At 38.5% G+C, this 23,354-nt stretch overlaps 2 protein-coding genes across 4 annotated transcripts; one reads left to right on the top strand and one right to left on the bottom strand.

Moving 5' to 3' along the window:
* Positions 1-27: 27 nt before the first annotated feature.
* Positions 28-4,992, top strand: capza1b (capping actin protein of muscle Z-line subunit alpha 1b). Of its 3 annotated transcripts, XM_078950581.1 has the most exons (11): positions 28-145; positions 283-415; positions 1,391-1,454; positions 1,546-1,597; positions 1,795-1,858; positions 2,036-2,242; positions 2,335-2,414; positions 2,597-2,675; positions 3,323-3,394; positions 3,517-3,579; positions 3,722-4,992. In XM_078950581.1, the coding sequence occupies exons 2-11, from the start codon at positions 377-379 to the stop codon at positions 3,860-3,862; spliced, it is 861 nt and encodes a 286-aa protein (XP_078806707.1). In that variant the 5' UTR covers positions 28-145; positions 283-376; the 3' UTR covers positions 3,863-4,992. The 3 variants fall into 3 exon arrangements, with proteins under 3 accessions (XP_078806707.1, XP_004070538.1, XP_078806708.1); XM_004070490.5 differs by lacking the exon at positions 28-145 and having other exon boundaries at positions 175-415; XM_078950582.1 differs by lacking the exon at positions 28-145 and having other exon boundaries at positions 180-415; positions 3,323-3,388.
* A 59-nt stretch (positions 4,993-5,051) lies between these two features.
* On the bottom strand, positions 5,052-18,162 carry cttnbp2nlb (CTTNBP2 N-terminal like b). Its single transcript, XM_004070744.5, has 5 exons — positions 18,016-18,162; positions 16,046-16,153; positions 9,285-9,536; positions 8,965-9,072; positions 5,052-7,744 (listed from the first exon to the last, which is right to left on the bottom strand). The coding sequence occupies exons 1-5, from the start codon at positions 18,082-18,084 to the stop codon at positions 6,452-6,454; spliced, it is 1,830 nt and encodes a 609-aa protein (XP_004070792.1). The 5' UTR covers positions 18,085-18,162; the 3' UTR covers positions 5,052-6,451.
* Positions 18,163-23,354: the final 5,192 nt, after the last annotated feature.

Genomic DNA, 23,354 nt, shown 5'->3' with positions numbered 1-23,354 from the left:
AGTGTATAATTGACCTATGTCAGATCAATTTTGGATGTTGGTTTTTGACTGATTGTCAATTTCCACCCTATTTGAAACGCTGTTCTGAACTAGAGAGGAAAAGTTTTATACTGAAGACAAATCTGAAACAGGAAGTTGTTGTTTGGTAAATATTGCTAGTTATTTGTCAACGCCCTCTTGAGTTTCCACCACTTTGAATGTAGATTTTTAAAGTAACTCATCCAGTTTGGAGGCGAATTTATGGACATTCTGTCTGATAGATTTTTATTTTTATTTGAGTAGAATATACACCTCGGTTGAGCTCGAGAGAAAGAAGGTGAAGACCAGTATCTGGCATAGACTCAAAACTGAGGGTGGGTGGAGTCACAAAGCCAAGATGGCTGACTTTGAGGAGCCGCTGTCAGATGAAGAGAAGGTTTGATGATCTCATATTTGCTCTCTTTTTCCCCCCCTCATAATATTTGTGCCCATAATACGTTATTGTGTAATTGGTATAATGATCATTTTTGTTTCTCCCTTTGAAATAGGTCAATTAGGTTTTTTTAAAGCTATCTTTTGCTTACCAGACCGTGCTAAACTAAGCTTACCTTAGTAAAACTGAATTTTCACATATGAAATTAATTGGATTTTAGCAATTTAATAATTTGGAACTTCGAGGTTTTGGTAAAAGCTTTTACCCGCACGTCGAAAATAACTTAAGGGCATGGATATGATACAACATTAAAGAGGGTACGACGTTTACATTTCTAGCTAACATTTGCAGCTAACAATATTTCTGGTTTGAAGTAACAGATCATAATTTGCTCAGACATTTATCTTGATTTGAGAAAAGTCTTGATGAAGCCCCTGTGAAAAGCCAGTGCCTCTAAAGGCAAAGTTTATTACAAGGTTAAATTACTTAACCTTGTTCTTCCACATTTCTTTAAATTATGATTTCTTTCCCCTTTCTTTACCTTAAAACATTTTTAAAGAGGATTGACATGTTTTTTTTTCTTTTCTTGTAAAGATATATCTAAAGATATAACCACTATAGGGTATAGTTCATTCCACAAAGTAGAATAACACAATTTACTCATTATTAAAATAATTTTGACACTGTTTTTGTATTATTTTTTTACAATCGTGTTAGTTACTCTGTTATTTCCTCAATTATTAGTTTGAATTACAAACCACTGCTGCTTTTGTATTTAGCTAGTTTTCTCAGTAATCGAGAGTCTTAAATAAAGATGAAAAATCTTTTGAATTAGAACACAATAACTCTGCAAAATAGGAACTCTGGATTAATTTCATTCCAATTGTAGCCATGTTTCCAAAAATATGCTGATAATAACCAGGAAACAAATACCAAAAAGTGAATTTACCCCTTTTTATTTTATTCTCATTTTTATAGGTCCGCATTGCTGCCAACTTTGTGACTCACGCCCCTCCTGGAGAGTTCAACGAGGTTTTCAACGGTGAGATAAATATATATGACCAATATTATTGGATATGTTCGATTAGTAAAGATACTAATTGTATTCATTTGAAAATGTTCTGTCTTTCTAGATGTGCGGCTTCTTCTTAACAATGACAACCTTCTTAGAGAGGGGGCCTCACAGTGAGTCATATTTAGCCTTCCCAAAGAATTCATTGCATAAATAATTTATAGTGTTGCACACCAGAGTCTCGTTCATTGTTTCAGCTTGCTGACATTCATTTATGCAAACACCTCAATACAAACTGTAATAGCAAAACCATTTTTTTTTTAAATGTTAGCAGTTATCTTGACTGTATATATATTTTTTCTCTGCACAGCTCCTTTGCTCAGTACAACATGGACCAGTTCACTCCTGCCAAGTTAGAAGGATATGAAGAACCGGTATGTATCCTTCTTTTAAAACAAACGTTTGCCTTCTGCCTAATATGCTATGCCACTGTAACACACTTGGTAATTTATTTAATGGAAACTTTATTTGCTAAAACCTCACCTATGAAAAATGAGTGTGTTAGGCTCCCAAGGCAAGATTCTTCAGACTGAAATGTCATTTCTATTTAGGTCCTGATCACAGAACACGGTGACTTGGGTCAGGGACGTTTCCTGGACCCTCGAAACCATTTATCATTTCACTTTGACCACTTAAGAAAAGAGGTTAGTGATGTGGAGCCTTATGAAGGGGAAACAGCTCTAAGAAGTTGGAGAGATGCATGTGATACTGCCCTTAGTGCCTATGTCAAAGAGCACTATTCCACTGGAGTCTGTACGGTGAGCTATCAAAACACAAAAGACTCTACATTTAGAATGATCGGCATTATTGGTTTCTTAATAACCGTATCCAAAATATCGGTGTGTTGCAGGTATATGGAAAAACGGTTGATGGTCAGCAAACAGTCATAGCCTGCATCGAGGGCCATCAATTTCAGCCAAAGAACTTCTGGTAGGCAATTTTTCCTGAACAGTTTAAAGCATTTTTTGTTTCTGTGTTTGATTGAATGTTTTGTGTGTGTGAGTTGCACTGCAGTAATGTGTTTAAATACTTCAGAATTGAACCTTTTGGCCTTTTGTGTGGTTCATGTTGCTTTCCCATTGTAATCTCAAACATTTCTTTTTCCAACAAAGGAATGGTCGGTGTAGGTCAGAGTGGAAGCTGACTATTGGTCAGTCTACTGCTCATGTTGTTGGAGTATTGAAAATTCAGGTCAGTCTGCTTTTTAATGACAAGAGGCTAAACCTTTTCAAGGAAATAATAATTCAGTGTTAGTATAGTTAACCCCTTCATCCCTGAATTTATTTCCAGTTAAATAAAATAAACTTTTCTTCAGTATTTTTTCCATTCAATGCGATGCTAAACTAAGTGGAGTCCTGGATTAAATGGTTTGTTGCAAATTGAGTAAAGGGGAAATATATAATTGAACTAAACAAGTTCTACTAAAAATGTTGATTTTAACTTGAATAAAACCCTATCAGGTAACATTGAAGGTTCTTTTATCACACATTCCTTGTAACCTTTAATGTCATGATAAAAAATAAACTCTTGATTGTTATGTGAAGAAGTTGACTGTGGCTTTCAATCCATTATAAAACGCATACAAGGATGCTTTTTCTGTTTGAAACAAATCTAACCTTTACCTTAAAGCTTATACAAATTTAAACTATGGCTAGCTTTATAGTCATTGGTTGACAATTGAGACTGTAAACACCAGTCTTATCTTTGTTTTTTGGAAGCATAGATCTACTTTTGGCAACAAAATGAATGATGGTGCTTTACTGTACGTTATAAGTGGAATATAAAAAGATTCTTTTTCAAACCTTCCTTCACTCAATCGTGTTTTTGACTGCCTGTAGGTGCACTATTATGAGGATGGGAATGTGCAGCTGGTCAGTCATAAGGAGATAGAAGAGTCAATACCTGTGAGCGTGAGTACAAATATGTAGCATGATCATTTGAATAGAAATGAAATAAAATGCTATCGAGGAAGCCACAGGTATTGATTGATAGGACTGTCACCCGGTGTGGAAATGTATTTATTTATTTTCAGAGCGAAAGCCAGACTGCAAAGGAATTTGTTGACATTATTGAGAATGCTGAAAATGACTACCAGGTTAGTAAGAGAATGTTATTTACATTTATAATCAGTATTTGAACTATATTAAAGAATAGTGTACACTATGTACTTTAAAGGGGCTGCATGCATGTGTAAAATTTGGATTTTCCTTTTTTCTTTTTCTTTTTTTTGCCCCTAGACTGCAATCAATGAGAACTACCAAACAATGTCTGACACGACCTTTAAGGCCCTGCGTCGCCAGCTGCCTGTTACACGCACCAAGATCGACTGGAATAAAATCCTGAGTTACAAAATTGGCAAAGAGATGCACAACGCCTAGAGTAGGATCGTGCACTGACCTGGATGCTGCACGCCTCTTTGGGCCAACAGACCATTTATGTATGCTCAAGGACTAACCAAAGCATAAGTGTATCAATGTGGGGCAGGGGATTCTCAAAGTAAAGATTTTCACATTGGGGTGACGAGGGTGCAGGTAGAAGTTCAGAACTCATTGTTTGCTTTGGGGTGTAAACTGTTGGGGACAGTGTGCAGAGCTGTGCTCAGGAATGTTTAGAGAAAAGACATTTAGGCGTGACTCACAGCTATGAACATGTTACAATTTCCAACACTAAAGGGAAGAATGAAGCATCAGAACAGGGTTGCAGTGTGGTGTAATATCAGTTCAGAATAAGGTTTCTTTTGTCTTAATGTGTCCTGAAACGGGAGTACGGCTGCAATTTGAAAGGATTTTGACACATAATTGCAGTAATTTGACATATTACCCAAAATAAGCTTACCTTAATTAACCAACAATTTGTATAATCCCATGCAAATTAAATAAAGAAATTCAAAGTTAGCACAATTCTTGACATAGCTCTGCTTCTAAGTTTTTTCTGTGCTTTTCCAAATCAAATAGAATGTTTACATTTTGTCTGTTATGGTCCACTGACGTATGGATTCTCCACCCATGGAAGCTGTAATGAAGGAATAGCACATAGCTGTCTCTACTGCTGAATCCATCATGCATTCTTTGTTCTTTCTTTGGGAAAACCTCTATATTGCTGTGCAGCATTCCTTTGTAAAAGGGAAACATGCTCATATAAACAAGATTTTCTGTTTTGACTAATTCTCTTTCCTATGGTAAAGAATTCCTCCTTCTTGTATGCATATTTCTATTTTAATATGCAGGATTTTGTTGAAAGTCTTAAAGTATCACACCTGTAACTGTAACAAACTGTAGTTACCAATTCCAGATGAATGCAAAACAGTAATAACCGTGTGGCAAAATGATGTACTGTAATAGGATTTCTGCATTACATGACCTCAGAGTCGGCCACCTCTCATCACTTAACTTGCCAACTGAATTATGTGTTGTGTACAACCCACAGATTATACTTCTACTTTACACCACAAGACTGTACTGCCCTATTTTGTTGAAACAAATGGAATAAACATGTTGACTTTCTGTCATTTATTTGCTGATGACTGTGTACTTGGAATTCAAAGTTGATTAAAAACTGACAAATGGAAACTTTCAAAGAGGAACCATTTATTGAAAATAAAGTTGGTTCAAAGCAATGTTTAAGATATATTCACTGCTGAACATTTAATTAGATCAGAAAAAAAATTACAAGACTTAACAGTTTGCAATCCGTTTGACTAGTAATAACTAGAGGAGAAAGGAAACATTAGCTTCCAATACAAAGCTGATAGCATAAGTTTACAATAAAACTTGTTGAACTGTCATCCCTGAAAAGAATTGGATTTGATCTAAAACCTGTCACAGCAAAGCAGTGCAAAGTGTGCTTTCTTTCGAATACGAAGCTCAGTGTTTTTAATAAAGAGGAAAATAGAATAGAACACATGCATGTGAATTTTGTTTACAGCAGCTGCATTTTTTTCAAAGATATTTACAGTATAGTTTACAACATCTGGAAAAAGGTTAAAACTACTACTACTTTTAAACTCCCAGTACTTTTTTAGCAGTTTTGCTAGTAGTTAGTGTTTTAAATAAAACAAAACTTAAAGTAATTGTTAATTGGAGAGGAACAGTCAGTTGAACGTTATCTATTAAAGTTGTATGAAGTATAGACTATAGAATTTGTTTTACAGTTTATAAAAACAACAAATTGAAAGGGCATCCATATGTTTATTCCTAGTTCTAAAGACTTGTTTTCCAGTTGTCTGTCAGTTAATGGAAGAGCAGATGTTCTTTTTAACCCTTGTGCTATCTTAGATGACCTCACCCTTACATTGACGTGTCCTCCCTACCATGACAAAGGTGGATAAAGGTGGAAAGATTTCATGTAATCCATGGAAACCAGTGAAGATCACAAATCATTGAAGAAAAATGGTTCAGAGCACTGTCTAGTGGGTCTAGATGACTCAACTCCCAATGTCAAAGTGCCTAGGATAGCACAAGGGTTACATGGCTAAACAGCATTTTATTTCTAAAACCAGTATTTTATTATGCTTGATTGCAAATAAAATGTTCAGCATGAAGCTCAATGTGTTCAGTTGCAAATTCTTTTCTAATTTGGTTTCTTTTTAATTATTAAAAAAATGAAAATATTGTTTCTTCATAACCTTTTTCTAATTGAATAAGAGATAAAATTATTTCTAATTAGTGCCTTTAAACGTTTATTCAATTTTCCTCTTCTTTCATTTTCTGTGTATTTAGAAAATATTTTGTTTAAACATTTTTGCCCTTCATGCAGACTTTCCATTCAATATTTGTGCCACCCTTTGGCTCTAAACCTGTCACATCATCAGCTTGAATGTAAGCCGCTTTCTGACTTGATAGAAAACCACACTTATGGAGTTTTAGTGCAACTGAGACATTTTACAAGGAACAGGAGACAGGGATATTATAAAAAAAAAGATGTTTTTATTCCTGACTTGTTTTGGAAGTAGTGTTTGTATGATGCTGTCAGGAACCTGTAGATGTTAAGACCAGGTCTGATCCCTTCCCTCCATCCTGCTCACTGTTGCTGTGTCCACAGTTCCCAGTCAGCTCTGGAAAAAGGGTTGTTCTCAATGAGTGGCTCGGTGAGCCTGGCATTGGACTGATACCTGGTTTTTTAAGTGGTATTGGAGAAGCGTGGATCTTCTCTGAGCGAGGAGTGAGGGGGGAGCGGATACCAGGAGACAGTGGCCCTGAAGAGGGTGATCTCCCCCCTGTAGGAGAGGCGGCTAGATTGCGGTAGTCTGTCCCAAATGGAGAACTACTGATTGGTGCCAGCTTGACTCCAGCCTGCTGGCTGGTAAACCGAGACAGAACCTGAGTGACTGTGTTGCGAGCTAGCTGCTTAGCTGGACTGTGCTCTGGTGGAGGAGAAGTGCAGGCTGAGGTGGGAGAGAGGTCTCTGGGGGAAAGGGGACCACCATGCTGCTGCTGTTCCAGCTCAGCCTGGCTCTGAAACTTGTTCCTGGCAGCCTGGAATCGCTGGTTTACTCCAGCATGGAAGAAGGACTGATGGAAGCCTGGACTGCCCAGTCGCTTAGCAAGAACTGGAGAAGAGATGGGGGAAGAGGAGAGGGAAGAGGAGGCGGTGCTGGATGGAGAATGAGGATGAGGGTGGGACACAGGGTGAAGAGGGAAATGCAAAGATGTTCCACCTCCATTCTCCACTCCATTTTCTGCTCCCTTTTCCTCCTGTGACACGTCTATATCTTTTAGAGGATGAAGGCCGTTGGTCTTTGGCAGTGGGGAGGATTTAGGAGCGACATTTATCTTTCCACTGTGGTCTGTCTGAACATGGGTCGACACCATTGTCAACTTGGACTCCTTTACTTCTTTTATGGCCTCCTTTACTCCTATACAATTCTGAGGTTCAGCCAACCTCTGATTGAGTTCTTGCACTTGCTTCTCAAGCTCCCTGCTTCTTTCCTCTTCTGCTTTAAGCCTGGCTTTTAGCTGGCCTCGTTCTGCATGAAACTCAGCCTGCTGCCTCTCTAATTTGGCCTCCACCTGGGCTGACCTGCTTTTCTCCTCCTCGAGAATAGCTCGAAGCTCCTCTGACGCGCTTGTCTCTACTTGTAGCAGCTTCTGAAGTTGGGACACCTTCTGAGCCTCCTCCTGAGCTTGCTTACTTGCTTTCTGCAGCTCCAGTGTTAGGTTCGAGGAATGCTGCTGCTGCTGGGACAGTGACTCCTCCACTTTGCTTACCACTTGTGCTCTCTCCTTTTCTAACCTTTGCACTGTTGAACACTCCACCTCCAACTACAAGGAGGAAACAGAAATGCATTGTGTCAAATAGGTTGTTCCGCATTTGGCCACAAGGAGGCAAAACACCATTGTTATGTCCATAGAGCTTTTTTTTCTTTTGTTAACAATAAAGTAATTTTAGTTGTGCTGTTTTGCTGCCTTGTCAGAGAATACTGCCTGGGATATAAATTCTAAATTTGCTGAGACATGGCTTAGATTGGCTTATCCCCTTTGCAGTCAGTCAACTCTTGATTTTTTTTTTTCTGATATTTTTCTAAAGTTGGTTCAATCTAATAGATCTCAATCCCAAAGAGAATCCATAAGGAGGATGTGTCACATCAGAGATACACAAACAAGTGGCAGTTCTTATTTCAACACGTTAATGATTGCCTGGCATGTTTATGGAAAAGTTATTTCACAGCAGGGTTGTTTGACGGTTACTTCCTGAAAACTTTGATGAGTCTGAAACAGGAAATGAGGGACAATAAAACTAAATCGTGTGCCCTCTCTGGTTTGTATGGAACAAAACACCAAAGGCAGGAAAGCCTGAGGAAGACACTCAGGAAATCTTTTTTGCATAAGTCCTCTGTGTTGAGTCTGCATTCTGTGCATATGCTGTGCTCACGGCTGATCTCACATTAGAATAGAACATCTATTATCTCTTGTTTCCTGAAAGCATAAAGTCCCTTGGCTGCTGGACAGCAAAACAATGGCCTCTTCGTCATCTGTTTCCCATGGAAAAATTTTCTGCTTGTACATTTGGGAAAAGTGCCTTGGTGTCAATGTCAGTTCTTTACAAAAATCCATCCCTCTCCACCCGGCTGAGATGGAACTGAGCCTCTGTGCCTTTAAAAAAAACAAAGATTCACCAAAAATGCTCATCTGCCACCTACACATTTACTTAAGTCCAGGGTCCCTCTTGCAGTTTTCATAGGCAGCCACATACTTCCTGCCCCTGTCTACCTCTTCCAGCTATTTTGAAAAGATACTAAGGTGTTCCCAAGCCAGTCTAGGAGATATCATCTCTCCAGCATGTCCAGGGTCTGCTTTGGGGTCTCATCCTGACTGAGCCTGTATCATTTCACTAGAAGAGCATTTGGTGATATTCCAGCCAGATGTCCAAACCACCTCAGCAGACTATAATTATGGCTGCTCTTCTTTTACGTTTATTTTACCTTTGTTAAAAAAAAGCAAAATTTATGTGCATTCTATGTTCAAGGCAATTCAAGGCACACCTGCTGCAGGAGTTTATCTCGCTCTGTCTGCAGCATGAAAGCAAAGTCAGCACTCCGCGCAGATTCTTGGGCGTAGCATTTCCTCTCCTCCTCAAGATCAGCTATCACCTGTAAATGGAAAAAATAATGAAACATAGACTTAGAACTCTGTAACTTAAAATATTCAAGCCTATCACCCTGGGAAATAAATTTACTTTAAATGTGGGGAAACTAGGCAAACTGGATTTCATGTTATTATATTTATGTTAGAAGATATTCTACTAAATATTTAACCTAACATGAATTTCTGTGGGTACATATGGGTGTGATTTGCCATTTACCCTCCTGTGTCTGCTCTCAGCAGCAGCCAGTTGTCCCATCATCCTCTCCTGCATCCTCCTGCAGTGGGTCATTACCAGTTTCAGCACAGCCAGAGGGTTTGGACCCACTGCCCGGCCCTGCAGATGTGCGTGAGGTTGGGTGAGTGTCTGCTGGTGCTCTGCAGCTTTGTTGTCCCGCTGCAGGGCCAGGAAAGGATCGCTTAGATCATACTGTCCGTAGCGCTCCTGGACAAAAGCATCTCTTTGCCGGGCCTAACAAGAACACACAACACATGCATTTAGTTTAGGCTGTTTGGTGAAGCTTGTGCTCAAACCATTTGTGTGTATAGTAAATCCTAACTGAATAGAGAGCAGTGTGTTTATTGGGTAGTGTCTGTTTGAGTGGATGGAGCCTCCTTTACGGCTCCACAGACCAGTACATGAAGCAATTCTGTGTGAGATTCTTACTGTAAAACAAAAACCAATTATGAACCTGTAAATAATACTGAACATACACATCAAATGGGTGTGCTTCTGTGAGTGTGCAGGAAATCTGTGCTGTTTTTATTGTCAGCATGAGTGCAAGCAGATGGTCGTCCCTGTCAACCCAAACACAAAGAGGTGAAGCACTGCTGTCCAACCCCCACAAGGGGCAGATGTTAACTCCTCCCCGGGGATGCTGGGGTGAAGGACTGTCATTTAACTTCTCTTTTAGACGGAAACATGACATGTTTTTAAAGGAAACACATTCAACTAATCCCAAAGTACTATTTGTTTAAAAGAAGAAGCTGGATCAGTAGAAAAAAAGTTATAGTAAAGGTGACTTTATTCTATATTGCTTAGGATTCTTTGAATGAAATAGAATGCGACCTTGCTGACCTCACTCTGTGTCACAGTGCCATAGGGGGTCTCATTAGCAACAAAACAGTAGATTTTAAATTTGGAGACATTTAGGGCCAGCTTGAGTCCCTGTGAGTATAAGCATCTGCAACATGGTTCACTTAGGTTTCCCTTTCGGGTGTCTGTCTTTGTCACTTCATGGGGTCCTCACTAGTCACTGACAAACTGTCACAGCACTGTGTTCTTCTGCTGGATGGTCATCATCCCTTTTCTTTAATGTTTTCTTACTGTGGCACTGAAACACACCCAGAGGGTTTCAGCAGGGATGCTGCATTTGGGGCTCTTTCAGACTGATCAAAGGTTGTGAACGGATAACACAACCTGTGCAGTGTCTCAGTGCTGTCAGACTCATGCAATGTTTGAGTCTAAGCAAGCCTTAATGCACAAGAAAGGGGTTAATGTTCATGTCCAGGCGCTTTGAATTAGCATTCAAAGCATGGAAGTATATGTATGTTGTGATTCTGTGTTGGCTTTCAGAGGAAAGCAAATGCTTCTTCATTTAGCTCTAGACAAAACTCCCTTTTCCCCTCAATGAAACAGCCCTTTAAGCTGGCTATTAAGGGCTGGGTGCTGTGCATGTTTGCGCGTGTATGTGTGTGTGTGTGTGGGTGTGTGTGTGTGTGTGTGTGTGTGTGTGTGTGGTGGCCCAATCAGTGGATTTGGTCTCTCTTGGTTTTTGTCTGGACAGTTCTGATCATAATGACAGAGTGTGCTTCCCTTCATGAAAGGGCACAAGAGGCAAAATCCCATTGGCTCCAAAGTCCTCGTTCCTGCCAAACTACTTATGACAAATACCTTTTATAGAAAGCCGTGGGAACAAATGCACACGGTTTAATTTTGAATGCAGTTGCCACTGAAATGGATATGCTGAAGCTTGTTGTTCTTCAATGCATTCCAGCTGCTGCGACTAGGTGTGAGGGACAACCTGATGCCTTTCACCTGAAAAACCTCATTGTCAGTCAGTTGCATGCAACCTGAGGGTATATACATGACCTCTGGGAGCTGAAATGAGCCGCAAAGCCATTCCTAAGGAATGGCTGTCACACAATGAACTCCAGCAGTCACTATGTTACAGTTTTGAGGGGTGCTGAGTGTTTATCTGTGACTGAAACATTCATTTATTGTCATATTTAGCATCAGAGGATTTTATTTGTTATTTTAATAAACAAACAATTGTTTTAAACCGTCAACTGAAGTCAGCCATTCTATATATATAACTCAGAGTTTGTGTAGTTTAGCAGTAAAAGCAAGGTCTGTTATGAACACAGAACTGGTAAATTATGTTTCATCACACTGCAACAGAATAACCACTTGTTACATCCACTGCCCTACAAAGAACAGCTTAAAATATCATCTCGGAGAGCTCAATTTGCAGCTTTAGGTAAACTACCACTGACACTCACTTTGTGCAAATTATACTTGTTGGTAATAAAACGCATAAAGTTATGGTTGTAAATCATGTTGACACATCATATAAATGAATTACTGTGCATTATTTATTCTTTCTGACCTCGTGTCATTTTTGTTGCACCAGTTTATCTGTCAAAGACAATCGTTTTCTAAAGAAAATGAAACTGAGACATTGTGAGAAATTCATATTATTGAACTTGCCTTTTAAATAGGACCAAATGCAAATCATATTGAAACTTCTCAGTAACTTTGCTTAATATCTCCAGAATAAATGTGCTAAATGATCATTTGCACCAGTGTGTTGGGAATAAAACATATTCATATTTATCGTTTCCCATTTTGACACTTTGGAGCGCTGGTTAATGCACCCAGCATAAAGTTAGCAGAAAGGCAGTTCTTGATTTAATCTCTAAAGCACAGGTGTGTTTGGTTGTGCAACTTTCTAATCACTCAGCACACATTCCTCTAAAGAGAGCTGATAGTGGAAATGTTTGGTGAAGTGCTACTGTTGTTTCTTCTTCACACATCATAGATTTGCTTAGGTTCACATTAACATTTTATGTAATTATTCTTATACTGTAGAAAATAAAGGGGAATCCCAGTACCTGTACATTTAAAACAAATTATAACTTTCTTGCTATGTTCCTTCAAGTGCTGCTAAAAAAAAGGTCACCAATGTGTAAAGTCTAACTTTACATGAATAAAGTGATGTTGTTTCCTCCTGTTATTTACAATTTCAACTGTGTGGATCCACAGATCCTTTTAAGGTGTGTAGGAAAATTGGGTGTGCCCCTTGCTTGAACAGTGCTCTGAAATCAGATTCTTAACATCCAGATGAAATAAACGACAAGGGAATAAGAGCAAGATTAGCTTTGCTTTAAAACATGCAATAAGGTGGGTTTTAGGACTTGTCTTTTTACCTACACATTAGGAATATACAGGAGTGAGTTAACTGTAAGAACACCAAGCAAACACCGCATTGTAATCTTTTACAACCTTACAAATGCAAACACGAGTGGTTAGTGATGAAACATGTCCTCCGTCTGTGTTCAGACATGGCAAACAGGGAGACTCATTTTAACAAGGAAGTGCTTTAGTGTAAAAATGGGCCAACAATTTAACTGGAAAGGGAATTTAGCGGTTATGGGGCAAGGGCGACGGTTTGTAGTTTTTATGACCTCAGACTGATTGTTGTCTTGGTTTGGCCTGGCGAACTTTATTGCTTTCATTCCTGGCATCAGAGCAATCTCCTGTTTAATATAGAGAACCAGGTGCGGGTGAAAATATGTCATATAATGTCAAAAAGGCAGACATCAAAGGTCTTGGTTTCAGTTGACCAGCGATCGGTGAGAACTGTGTGTTCACATTAGCAAAGAGAAACACATCAGATGCAGTCAAGCAAACATCCGCTTGTTACTGATATCATGGGCTGATGCTTGAAAGGATTTTCAATTGGAATATTTTGCCTTAGAGGGCAACCGTTTTGCTGCTGCCTTTTGATATTTGAACGTATTTGCACAAGTCTTGACAACATGTCAGATATGGGCAGTGGCCTGAGTCGTAACAGTCCACACTCTTATCTGAAAAACACACCCTTAGCCAGTTGCTATTGTTTAAAGAATCAGGAAAATGCGTCAGCCAACAAAAACAGACAAAGCCTTTTAGGATTAGAGGATATGACTACATAGAAACTCCACGCAGAGAATCAGCCGAGCATTTAAACTGTAAAAGCTGTGATGCAAAATGGGACAAATTTAATCATAAAACTGCAATTTTGATTATTTGATAATAAAACAATAAGAAAATCAGAGAAAATATGATCAAATCCACTTAATATTTAATCTGCGGATTTATTCATTTGCTGAATTGAAGAAAATTTTCGCGGTTTTCAGACAAAAACAGTGATAGAATTAGCTCCCTTTAGATAAAAGCAGTTGTCAGCTCAAAAGATGTGCCACACCTCTTGGAATGCAGGGATTGTCTGTTGTTAGTTCTCAGGAATGTTCCCTCCAGTTAAACTGTGGTTCTGCTTTCTTAGTGACGACAAATAGAAACAGCATAAAGTTATCTGCAGAGACATGTCCCAAAAGTGACACCATCTTATTTGGAGTGCAGTACAAGCAGAAAATGATTTTAAAAAAAGTTGTTAAGTCGGGTAAAGCATGGGTTAAAGTTACTTAGCACGGTTGCCCTGAGTAATCAGCAAGCATCCATGGGGTTGCTGTGACAGGAAACAAATTTAAAGCAGGAAACAGCGGGAAGGATTTGAAAACCTTTTTCACTTGTCTTCCAATCATCTCCACAAGCAGGGAAACTTCTAGCACGTACTGCATTTCATCACCAGTTGAAGACAAATTGTGTTACTGATTAAACTGTAGGAAGGAGAGGGGCACAACTGGTTACATTATCTGGCTAGCAGGTCCTTACTCTCTACAAAGATTCTGCACCAGCATTGACCAAGAGATAATTTGCTGTAAAGACCCTAAATGGGAAAAGGGGAAGTCAGTGATTTCAGCCTACAGCACTGAACATCGTCTCCTAAGTAAACACTACAGTCTTTAAGTTGATCCACAGACCACCAAAATGTGTGTGGGGAGGTTTTTTTTTTCTCATTTTAGTGGGTGGGAGGGTTCAGCAGCATTGGTCACAGTAAAGCATGAAAGACCCCCCAAAATGTGGCTATGTTTAGGAAACAGAAAAAACAAAAAAAACGCAACAAGCTAAGTATACCTTTTCCAAAGGGACTGCTTGGGTGTGTGGAGCACTTTAAATCAAAATTACATTCCTTAGATTTTAAATGGTTAAGTTCCTTTCCTTCTCCAAGACCTGAGAACTTGAAATTCCCTTGTAATCACATCTTGGCAACTTAAAAAAAAAAAAAAAAACACACTTTAACCTAATGAAGGCTTTTTTTTTTACAATAGAACAATTGTGACTTGTATTTCTCATCATCACAGAGCCAAAATCCCAATTTCAGACGGCAAGCCGAGCTTTCAGGGTCTGAGAAGTTTAATCCAAACTAAGGACAGCTGTTGTACTCATGAATGGGAAAAGCAGCCAGAGGCATGGAGAGAGCTGTTAGGACGACAAGCACACACACACTGAAAAGCATTGTTGCTTGAGTCTTTCACTGGATATGAGTGAATGAGTCACACAGGACAAAAAGGGATTTAAGGAACAAGCATGGGAGAAACTGCACTCCAACAGTAGTCATCTTTGAAGTTGTTGTTGAGTAATGTCTGAGGTTTATTACACGATGTGCACTTTAGAGTTAAGTTGTTTAAAGTGGCGGTATTTTGGTGACTTTTTGTATTAGATTATACATAAATCCGCATTTCAAGGACTTTTAAGGATTAGAATTTACTTCCGAACAACAATCCAGAAAGGCTAAAAAGTCAAATTTTTAGTTGCAGCAACATTTTTCTGTTATTTCATATTAGCTTAAATTGCATGAAATAAAATGAAGGTGGGATACAAATCGTCACAGAAGACCTCCTTCAGATGTCCCCTTTATGAACTGCAATGAGTCTGGACTCGGAGCACACACACACACACACACCCACACACACACACAGTGGACTGGTCTAGCAATATCACTGCTGCTCTGTTGAAATAAAAGGCTTTTAATCGCAGAATGGCCGCTGTGCCATTGTCCTCTCAAGCCGTGTTTCCTCAGGTTCCTGTTTACATATCCCCTCCCAGTGAGCTCACATTCTTTTTTGTTACGTAATGCTAAAACCAGATCATCTTAGTGCTAAAAGCTGTAAAAAGTGTTTACTTTAACGATATTACACCAAAGTGAAGGTGTAATGTCGTAACTCAGCACATATATCTACACATAGATCTTGTTCATTATTAAGCATGGGGTTGTAGGTTAATGATTCAGGCTTGATTCCTCCACAGGACTTGGGTTGTTTTATTAACTATGAGCTTTTGTGTACGACCCAAGTACACAACAAATTCTATAATGCATCAGATAAATAAGCAAAGACTTATGCTATTGTTATAAGGTAATTGAAGGTAGGCCCTTAACTCAAATATACAGTAGTCTTTAATCAAGGGATTAAAGGCATAAAAATATGCATAAATCTTAATAATTCCAAGACACCTCATTAAAAATAGATGACAAAAGTCTCAATCATTCAAAGGTTCGATTACGTCATACAGAATTTACTTCTACTGAACACTGTTTTACAAGATATTTAATATGTGGATTTAGTTTCCCACACCCAGCTTTCAACTTTTAGTACCTTTTCTAAATAAATCATAATGACCCACAGTATCTTATGTGTTGTTTCTTTGATCCTAGGTTTTATACATGCAATCCTAAAACCATAGGAACAAGGGATTCTTTTCCTCTCCCAGTGTGTAAAATGTATTTTGTGAACAAAACGTAGACATACTCCCTAAATGTGTGTTATGGCATGAATAGGCGAGGGCGTTGGTGCGTTGATGTGTTGCTTCAAACTCACCCTCAGAGAGTGGATGACTGCTTCCTGAGCCTCAAGCTCACCCTCCATGATACTGAGGAGAGTCAGCAGCTCCACTCTGCTCAGAGCATCTACACTCATGTTTTCCACCTGGAGTGAATAGAACAGATGGAATAAGTTATAAAACAAGCATTTATTTCTTCATCTTACTGTTATCCTATAAACTGAGCAAGTTTAAGCACTTTGAGTGTTATAAACTGATTTATTAGTAGCACATGACATAAGTGAGTTCTCTTTGTGTCTGGTACAGAAGTTATACGCTGTTGGACTCTGGGCCACATATGTGGCCTTGCTGAATTGTGCTCAGGCTTATAAGCAACAAGCTATCTACACATGAGGTTTACTTGGGAACTGATGATAACTTTACTGCCTTATTTAGTTTGAAATGTCTACAGCCAAAAAAATGTTATGCTCTAAACTACAAAACTGAGGCAAAACGTATACCTTCAAACCTTTTTTTAACCTCTTAGCCAGACCACACTTAATCCACTGCATCCTGTGATTCATCTGAGTGCAAGACTATTGAGGAGAAGACACAGCACTTCTAAAGCTGACATCATCCATGACTGTGTGAGAAAAATAATCATCTCAAAGTTTACCTATTAAGAACTTCCAAGAAGTCTTTCTGTATTCAGCTCCTTGGAACATGGGAGATTTTCTGATTATCATAAGTGTGTTTGGCAAGATTTGACTGAGCAGTCAAGTCAAATAAAAGAAACTTAATAAACCATTTAATTCCAAACCACCCATTAACCTGTTAAACCCTGTAAATAAAAAGCTGCATTTTGCATTCCACCTCTATTCTCTGTTATTTGTTTTGTTTTGATAGTTTTGCATCTATTAAAATTCCTCTTGAGTTTCTACAAGCACTATTTACTTTCTTTCAGAAAAATGTCCCAGACTATTTTCCATCTGCAGAATTCCTGGGTGCATTCTGTGGCTCACCGCACATTCACAGTGCAGTGACAGAGTGTGAACCAGCAGTTAATCACAAGCTACTTACTTGTCCCGTATTATAAAAGCTGATTTCATTTTTTTTTTGTCCTAACACATGTTTACGTACAGACAACAGAGAGAATTTTAGGAGTTGGCTGCACTCCCCATCTGTCATCCAGTATCAAGGTCTATAAATCAGCTACCATGGGAAGTCATTCCCGCATTCCACTGATACCCAAACCATGAAGAACATCACTCAGAAGTTAACTGCTAAAACCCACTTTAAAGTCCTTAAAGTAGCAGCTCATAATGATGAGCACTGAAATCTTCAACACAGAGCCATTAATACTACATACACTTGCAATAAAATTCTTGATTTGAGCAAAAATAATTAGACATTATATACCATAATTAGTTACACCTTCCTGAAGTGTGTGCAAAAGGTTACATCCTGGACTTTGTGGTATATTTTATTATCCAACATTATTTTTCCCTTGCTGTAATATATAAAAAAGTAATGTATTTAACAAAGGCCTGCTCCTGTTTAAAGCACTAGTCGCTGTTAATGGTAGCTGTGCATGCTGAGGAACAGCATTAGGATCCACCTGCCACCCACCCTGGGCCTTTGTCTGACACATGGGGATGTTCTCAACTTGGCAGCATAAACTTTCATTACCCTGTGTCACTGAAGCCACACAAATCACTACATTGGTGATCATGTGTGGTTCTGCTGTGTTGATAATAGCAAAATCAATACTGAACACCCATTAACCTGATGGTGAACTCAAAATCTAAATTCCTTGCCCATATCCTGCAGTTATTTGGGAATGTACTGGGGACTCATTTGACAAATAACACTGCTTATGTTAAGATTTAAACAACTCATTAACAGTAAAGTATTGTGCAAAAATATCAGCTTGGAGCCTTTATATTAGCATTATACTTTCCTACCTAAATGTAAAAAAGAATAGTTTGAGACTGAAACTACTTTGTTTAAGGTTACAATGGGAACATACCTTCATGCACTTCAGTCTCTTGTCGTTAATTGTTGTCCAAATCCAAAAAATGTGACTCCAAAACAGCATGTATCAAAGCAGTCCACTGTTACAGGCGCTCCTGCTTTCAGGCGATCGTGAACAACAGACGCTCACTGACTAGACAGACAGCCAATCAAAAGGGCGGAGTGCAACTAACTGACCAATGACTGACGAAGTTCTCTGCGGGGGGCGGAGACACAGGCGTTCCCACGTCTGCCGGATAAACCCCTTTGTTTCGGACGTCCAATGCTGGAGGATTGCCCACTGCAATAGTGCTTGACGATTCTTTAAAATTGACCACTAATTTGCGCGTTAGCTTGCTTCCATGCATGAAAAAAAATCTGTTTCGTATCCAAATTGAAAGAAACGTTTTTTTTTTTTAATTTAAATTGTCAAAAATGTAGAAATAACATTATAAGACTTGATTTAAGCCTACATGCCAAAAAAGCTAGAGCTATGTTAATATTCTGATATTTTATCTCCCCCTACTGGCCAAATGTAGGCATTGCAACTGTGTTCACCCAGATCGCAGGGTGAAGAGATTCCCAGTTGGTCATTGTCTCCTGTGACGGTTCCTATCACTGTAGTAGTCAACAAAATCCTGCTTTGCCTGGAAACAAAATATCTGCAGTCACGTCTCTGAATGGTTATAGCAGCTATTTAAATTACCGTAAATGATTGCCCAAATATTTTACACTTTTTAGTAAAAGCCCTTTATTGAACTCTTTTTACTACCTGTTCATCATGTCCTTTCAAACCATTCAACCCTATTTCTTTTTTTAATATCTTGTTACGAAAAATGACAATTATTAAATCTACAAATCCACACTGCGGTGCTGTAATGGAAGACACTTTTCAGATTTTTATGGTAAGGATTATTCATTGACATCAAAGACACAGGCAGTGTTTTTATGAGGGTTTCAGTAAGACTTATTCAGTGCTCTGCTTAATCTTTTTAACTTCAAGCTGCAAACATTATGCATGCTGTTATGAACTATTATGTCAATTTGTGTACTATAAATATTATTATATGTCTTGCAAAAGAATGGTACAATGCAAGGACTAAGCATAATAACTTTTTGTTTAATCTGAAGTTATTTACATATGCTATACTGTGCAGAACCTGGACCAGATTTAGTGAGTGAAAAAACACAATTTAGAATATTTGTTTTAAAATTAATAAAGTCAGTCGCCCACTGGAGAAAAAAATCGAGAGGTAATAATTCTATTCTTCTGTGATGGTCCATTTAACCCTATAATCTACCAACCAGAAATACACACAGGTGCTTTATTATAATTCAAGTTCTCCCATTAGTTATCAGTTTAAAACTCAGAATGTACACCTAAAAATAAGGTTTGTCTTTGCTTGCTGTTAGTGAACACAGTATAAAACCCCTAAACTGGGATTATTTTGACCTTATTTTGTCCGTTATAGCCAGTAAAGGGCTTCTGTTACACTTTGATTTACTGTGTTTAGAATTTGTACTAAACTGCATAGTAAAGGACTAGAAAATTCATCCCCACACCTTCCCATATTTACCAATAGTATTTATATTACTAAGATATAAACTTTTTTTTTTACCAATGCATTGTATTTCTGTTTATTAATTAGCATTGCATTCAAACTTTACTTTGTAAAAAGAAAAATTTAGAAAGAAGAAGCCTCCACATTTAGAAAGGGGTTAACCTTTACTGTGTCAAGTTCTAGTTGGACACCAAATTAGTGTCAGCTACACATTTCATCTCACTGGGTGACTTACTGGTTTCAAACACATTTTTATTTTAATTTAATTTTTACCTTTTGTACACAACAGAGTAGTGGAAATGACAACCAAAGCCCAGGCTTTAACGGGGAAGTCAAGAAACTTTTTTAAAGTTTAAAAAAGTAAAAATACTGAGAAGTTCCTTTAAAAAAAAAGTGAACGCTCGCAGACCCTGAGATCCTCTGGTCTTCTAAACCATTCACACTGTAAAAACCGAAACTTATGGAGAGGCATCTTTTCAGCACTACGGCCCTTGTTTCTGTAACAGTTGGTCAAAGGACCTGAGGGGCGCAGAGAGCATAGTTGCTTTTAAGAAAAGGATCAAGGCACACCTTTTAACCTGGCTTTCATTATTTTATTTATTTGTTTAATTTTGTATTTATTTATCAATTTTATCTTGTTTTATGAATTTACACTAGATTATTAATCATTTATTTTAATATTCCGTATTTCAATGTTTTTTAGTTTATTGTTTCTATCAGTATGTTTACTTTTTAATTCAATTTTCATTTCCGGTGCTTCCTCATTTGGACCCCCTCCCTCTGGGTCAACTGCTGTTCAGCCGCTGCAGCTCTACACGGGGACCTGCATCGCCACTTAGCTGTGGTTAGGCTGGTCCCTGCCTGCGATGCTGCATTTGGCTGGCTGTGCAGCTATTAACAGAGAGGGAAGTCCCACATTTTAGCATTTACAACAACCAACATTTTGTTTTTGTGCTCAGCCGTTTTCCCCTTCTCTATCTCCATCAGTTAGGGGGTTGGAGGTGGGAATAGGGCTGGTGGTTGTGTGTAGGTCTGGGGTGGGGGGTTTATTGTAATTTTCATGCTTGTTTTTATATGATTTATTTTGTTTTTTCTTAATGTGAAGCTCTTTGTGTTACGTTTTTTAAAAAAAGAGGGATATATAAGAAAGTTTAATTTGATTTGATGTTTTCATCTGTTGTGCACACCATGTAAGTTGGATTCTGCCACCATTGTGTTCAAATGAAGTTTATATGTGATTTAGACTGGCCTTTTTTGTCTTTATTCTTTGTGACAAAATTATGTCCTGTCCCTAAATATAGAAATTCTTGTAACAATAATCATTTTTAACATGTTTTATGCTTCTTTTTCCTTTATTTAACTTCAGCATCATGAGGACATAGCAAGGACCTTCCAACTCTTTTGAAGTGTGAAAGTTGCCTTTGGCTCTGTCAGGGCAATCTAAGACATCATCTGTCAATGTGTGTCCATTCACAGTCTACCAGCAATGGTCTTGTATCAAAGATGCGTTTCCAAGAATGGTGACATTAATGAATGGAACTACCGCAAATGAAGTCGAAAATCATACATAACGTCTCAAATTTATCTCAGTTAATACATCAGATGTGGTCTTAGTTTGCCGGGAGAGCAGCTCAGTTCAACATTCAACACCCTGGTACAAAACTAGTGTGAGGTGAAATGCATTTTAATGCTATTCTGAGCACAGGGGACAAAAAGAGGTGTTTAAAAGTAGCTGGATGACCAGCATGTCCTCCAGATGTTGTCTGGGAGGAAGAGATTGACCTGCTAATTATGTCTGATCTCCTGTTAGCTCGTTGTGTCAGAGGCAGCTTGTGACATTGACGGGGACACCTGGGTGTCTGGTCAACAAACCTCACACTCACTGCAGCTCACACTTCCCCAGAAGAGTTTTGCTTCATAGATACAGAAGCATTTAAAATCCATTTAAATACCCCTCGCTGAGTGGAGGGTGAATTGTTACAACTGCTATTGCAAAACCTCTGTTTTGTGGTTATTTGAGTAGAGCCCTGGTGAATGTCACCTTCCTGATGCAGTAATTGTGTGTTAGTGTGTATAATTCTCTCTCTGCCTTGAATGTGGAAGCCTTTCAGTGAGTCACCCTGGAATTGCATTAACATGGCAGCCGGACAGCAGGAAGAGACATTTAAACTGGAGCATGAAGAGGAGGCTGATGACTAATTTTGAAGCACAGCCATCAGCAAAAGCTATTTCAAGAATTGTGCAAAATTAATGGCTAAAAAAAAAAAATATTTTGTTGCTCGTTCAGTGTGAACCAAATCAAAGGTTTGGTATTCTCGCCACCAGAGGGCAGTGCAGGGTCATAATAGATGATGGAAATGGGAAACTGGAGGCTGGAAACGTTTTTAATTTTCAACTGCTTTTAAATCGGTGCAAAGAAAAATAAATTTCTAAAAATAATATAATTTTCTCTGAGAAAAATAGCTTAAGCAGTATCCTTTTTGTTTTGAGCCCCATCTCTGACTGATGATGTAATTTTACTAATTAATTGTCTTGAACTGCTCCTCTATTGACTACCCTGTTTATTGTCTCACAGAAAGAGGGGCTCAAAAGTGCTAAGTCATGCTGGGAGTTGAACAGGGGGCGTTATTAACAGTCAAACTCTAACTTTGTACAGACATATCGTTAATAGCCGTCAAACTATAACTTTGTACAGACCTGTCGACAGGGGTCTGAATTTAAGCATGAAGTTCAACACTTGTCAAGTCCAAACCTATTTTGTCAAAAATAACTTAAATATGAACACGTTCAAATCCTTTAATTGGGATAAGGTGTATTGTAAACCATAATATAAATTGTGATACACAGTAAGTCTTAAATATAACAAGGAACTGGATCCAACTCCTGTCAGGCAGTAGTTTTACAAAATGCCCCAGACTACTGTTGATTACTTTCAAGGTTTCATAATGGAGTAGAATTTTGTAGGGATGGATAAACTGCTAAATCAATTGAATGAGTACGCTAAACATTGAACACTTAGACGCAGAATTCATTGATGAAAAGTTTTTTTTTGGTCAGGTCAAAGTGATGGTTGGAACACGATCTGGCTAAAACAGTTTAATCAGACCTTAAACCTTGTTTTACAGTAACTTCAAAGATAGTTCTTTCAAACTTTAAAGTTGTATTTGTCTTAGTTTCATCACTGTTAGAGACTTAGATCAGCAGCAGTTGACATGTAAAAAAGAGCAACATCATGTGAAAAGAGATCTAAAATGTCTGCAATGATACGATGGTTTTTAAATTTAAAAAGTTCAGAAATATTTTAGTTTTTACAACTTGTGACAGTGTGAATGTAAATGTGATTAAGATTACAGCTACAGAACCCCTCCAATGAAAATCATAGTTTGGGTGTTTTTAACATTGTTGTGGCATTTTTCATAAAGAAAATTGTCATGATATTCAGGCAGAGCAAACCCAGAGTAATGACAGGTAAGTGGAAGGTGAGTAAAGATTTATTGTTTCTCCGTGGAAGACAATGGCTTGGCTTTGACGAGGTCCGGACTTGAGAATGGCTTGTGGCGTGGCTGGAGGTGCTAACGCGGTTAGCGACAGAGGTAGAGGCTGCAGGCTCACTGGTGCTGGTTAGCAGAGGGTCCACACTGGCATCACTCATGAAGTGGTTTCCTGAGGCATGAGAACAAGAGTTAGTTCTGGATCAAGAGCAAGGTAGAGCAAAACAGAGCATAACTGAGACCAGGCGAGTCACCATTGAAGGGCAACGAACTGGCGTTGGCTAGAGGCGTTGAAGCTCCTT

The sequence above is a fragment of the Oryzias latipes genome, chromosome 7, assembly GCF_053564925.1.
Source record: "Oryzias latipes strain Hd-rR chromosome 7, Olatipes_Hd-rR_3.1".
In the NCBI taxonomy this organism is placed as follows: domain Eukaryota; kingdom Metazoa; phylum Chordata; class Actinopteri; order Beloniformes; family Adrianichthyidae; genus Oryzias; species Oryzias latipes.
The sequence above is the reverse complement of the archived record's forward strand: the minus strand, read 5'-3'. Positions and strand labels throughout refer to the sequence as shown.

Coding starts and splice junctions, on each gene's coding strand:
- capza1b (XM_078950581.1), top strand. CDS start 377: ATGGCTGACTTTGAGGAGCCGCTGTCAGATGAAGAGAAG. Junction 1,598..1,794: donor CTTAGAGAGGGGGCCTCACA/GTGAGTCATATT, acceptor TTCTCTGCACAG/CTCCTTTGCTCAGTACAACA. Junction 1,859..2,035: donor TAGAAGGATATGAAGAACCG/GTATGTATCCTT, acceptor ATTTCTATTTAG/GTCCTGATCACAGAACACGG.
- cttnbp2nlb (XM_004070744.5), bottom strand. CDS start 18,084: ATGCTGTTTTGGAGTCACATTTTTTGGATTTGGACAACAATTAACGAC. Junction 16,154..18,015: donor AGAGACTGAAGTGCATGAAG/GTATGTTCCCAT, acceptor TATTCACTCCAG/GTGGAAAACATGAGTGTAGA. Junction 9,073..9,284: donor CTGAGAGCAGACACAGGAGG/GTAAATGGCAAA, acceptor TTCCATTTACAG/GTGATAGCTGATCTTGAGGA.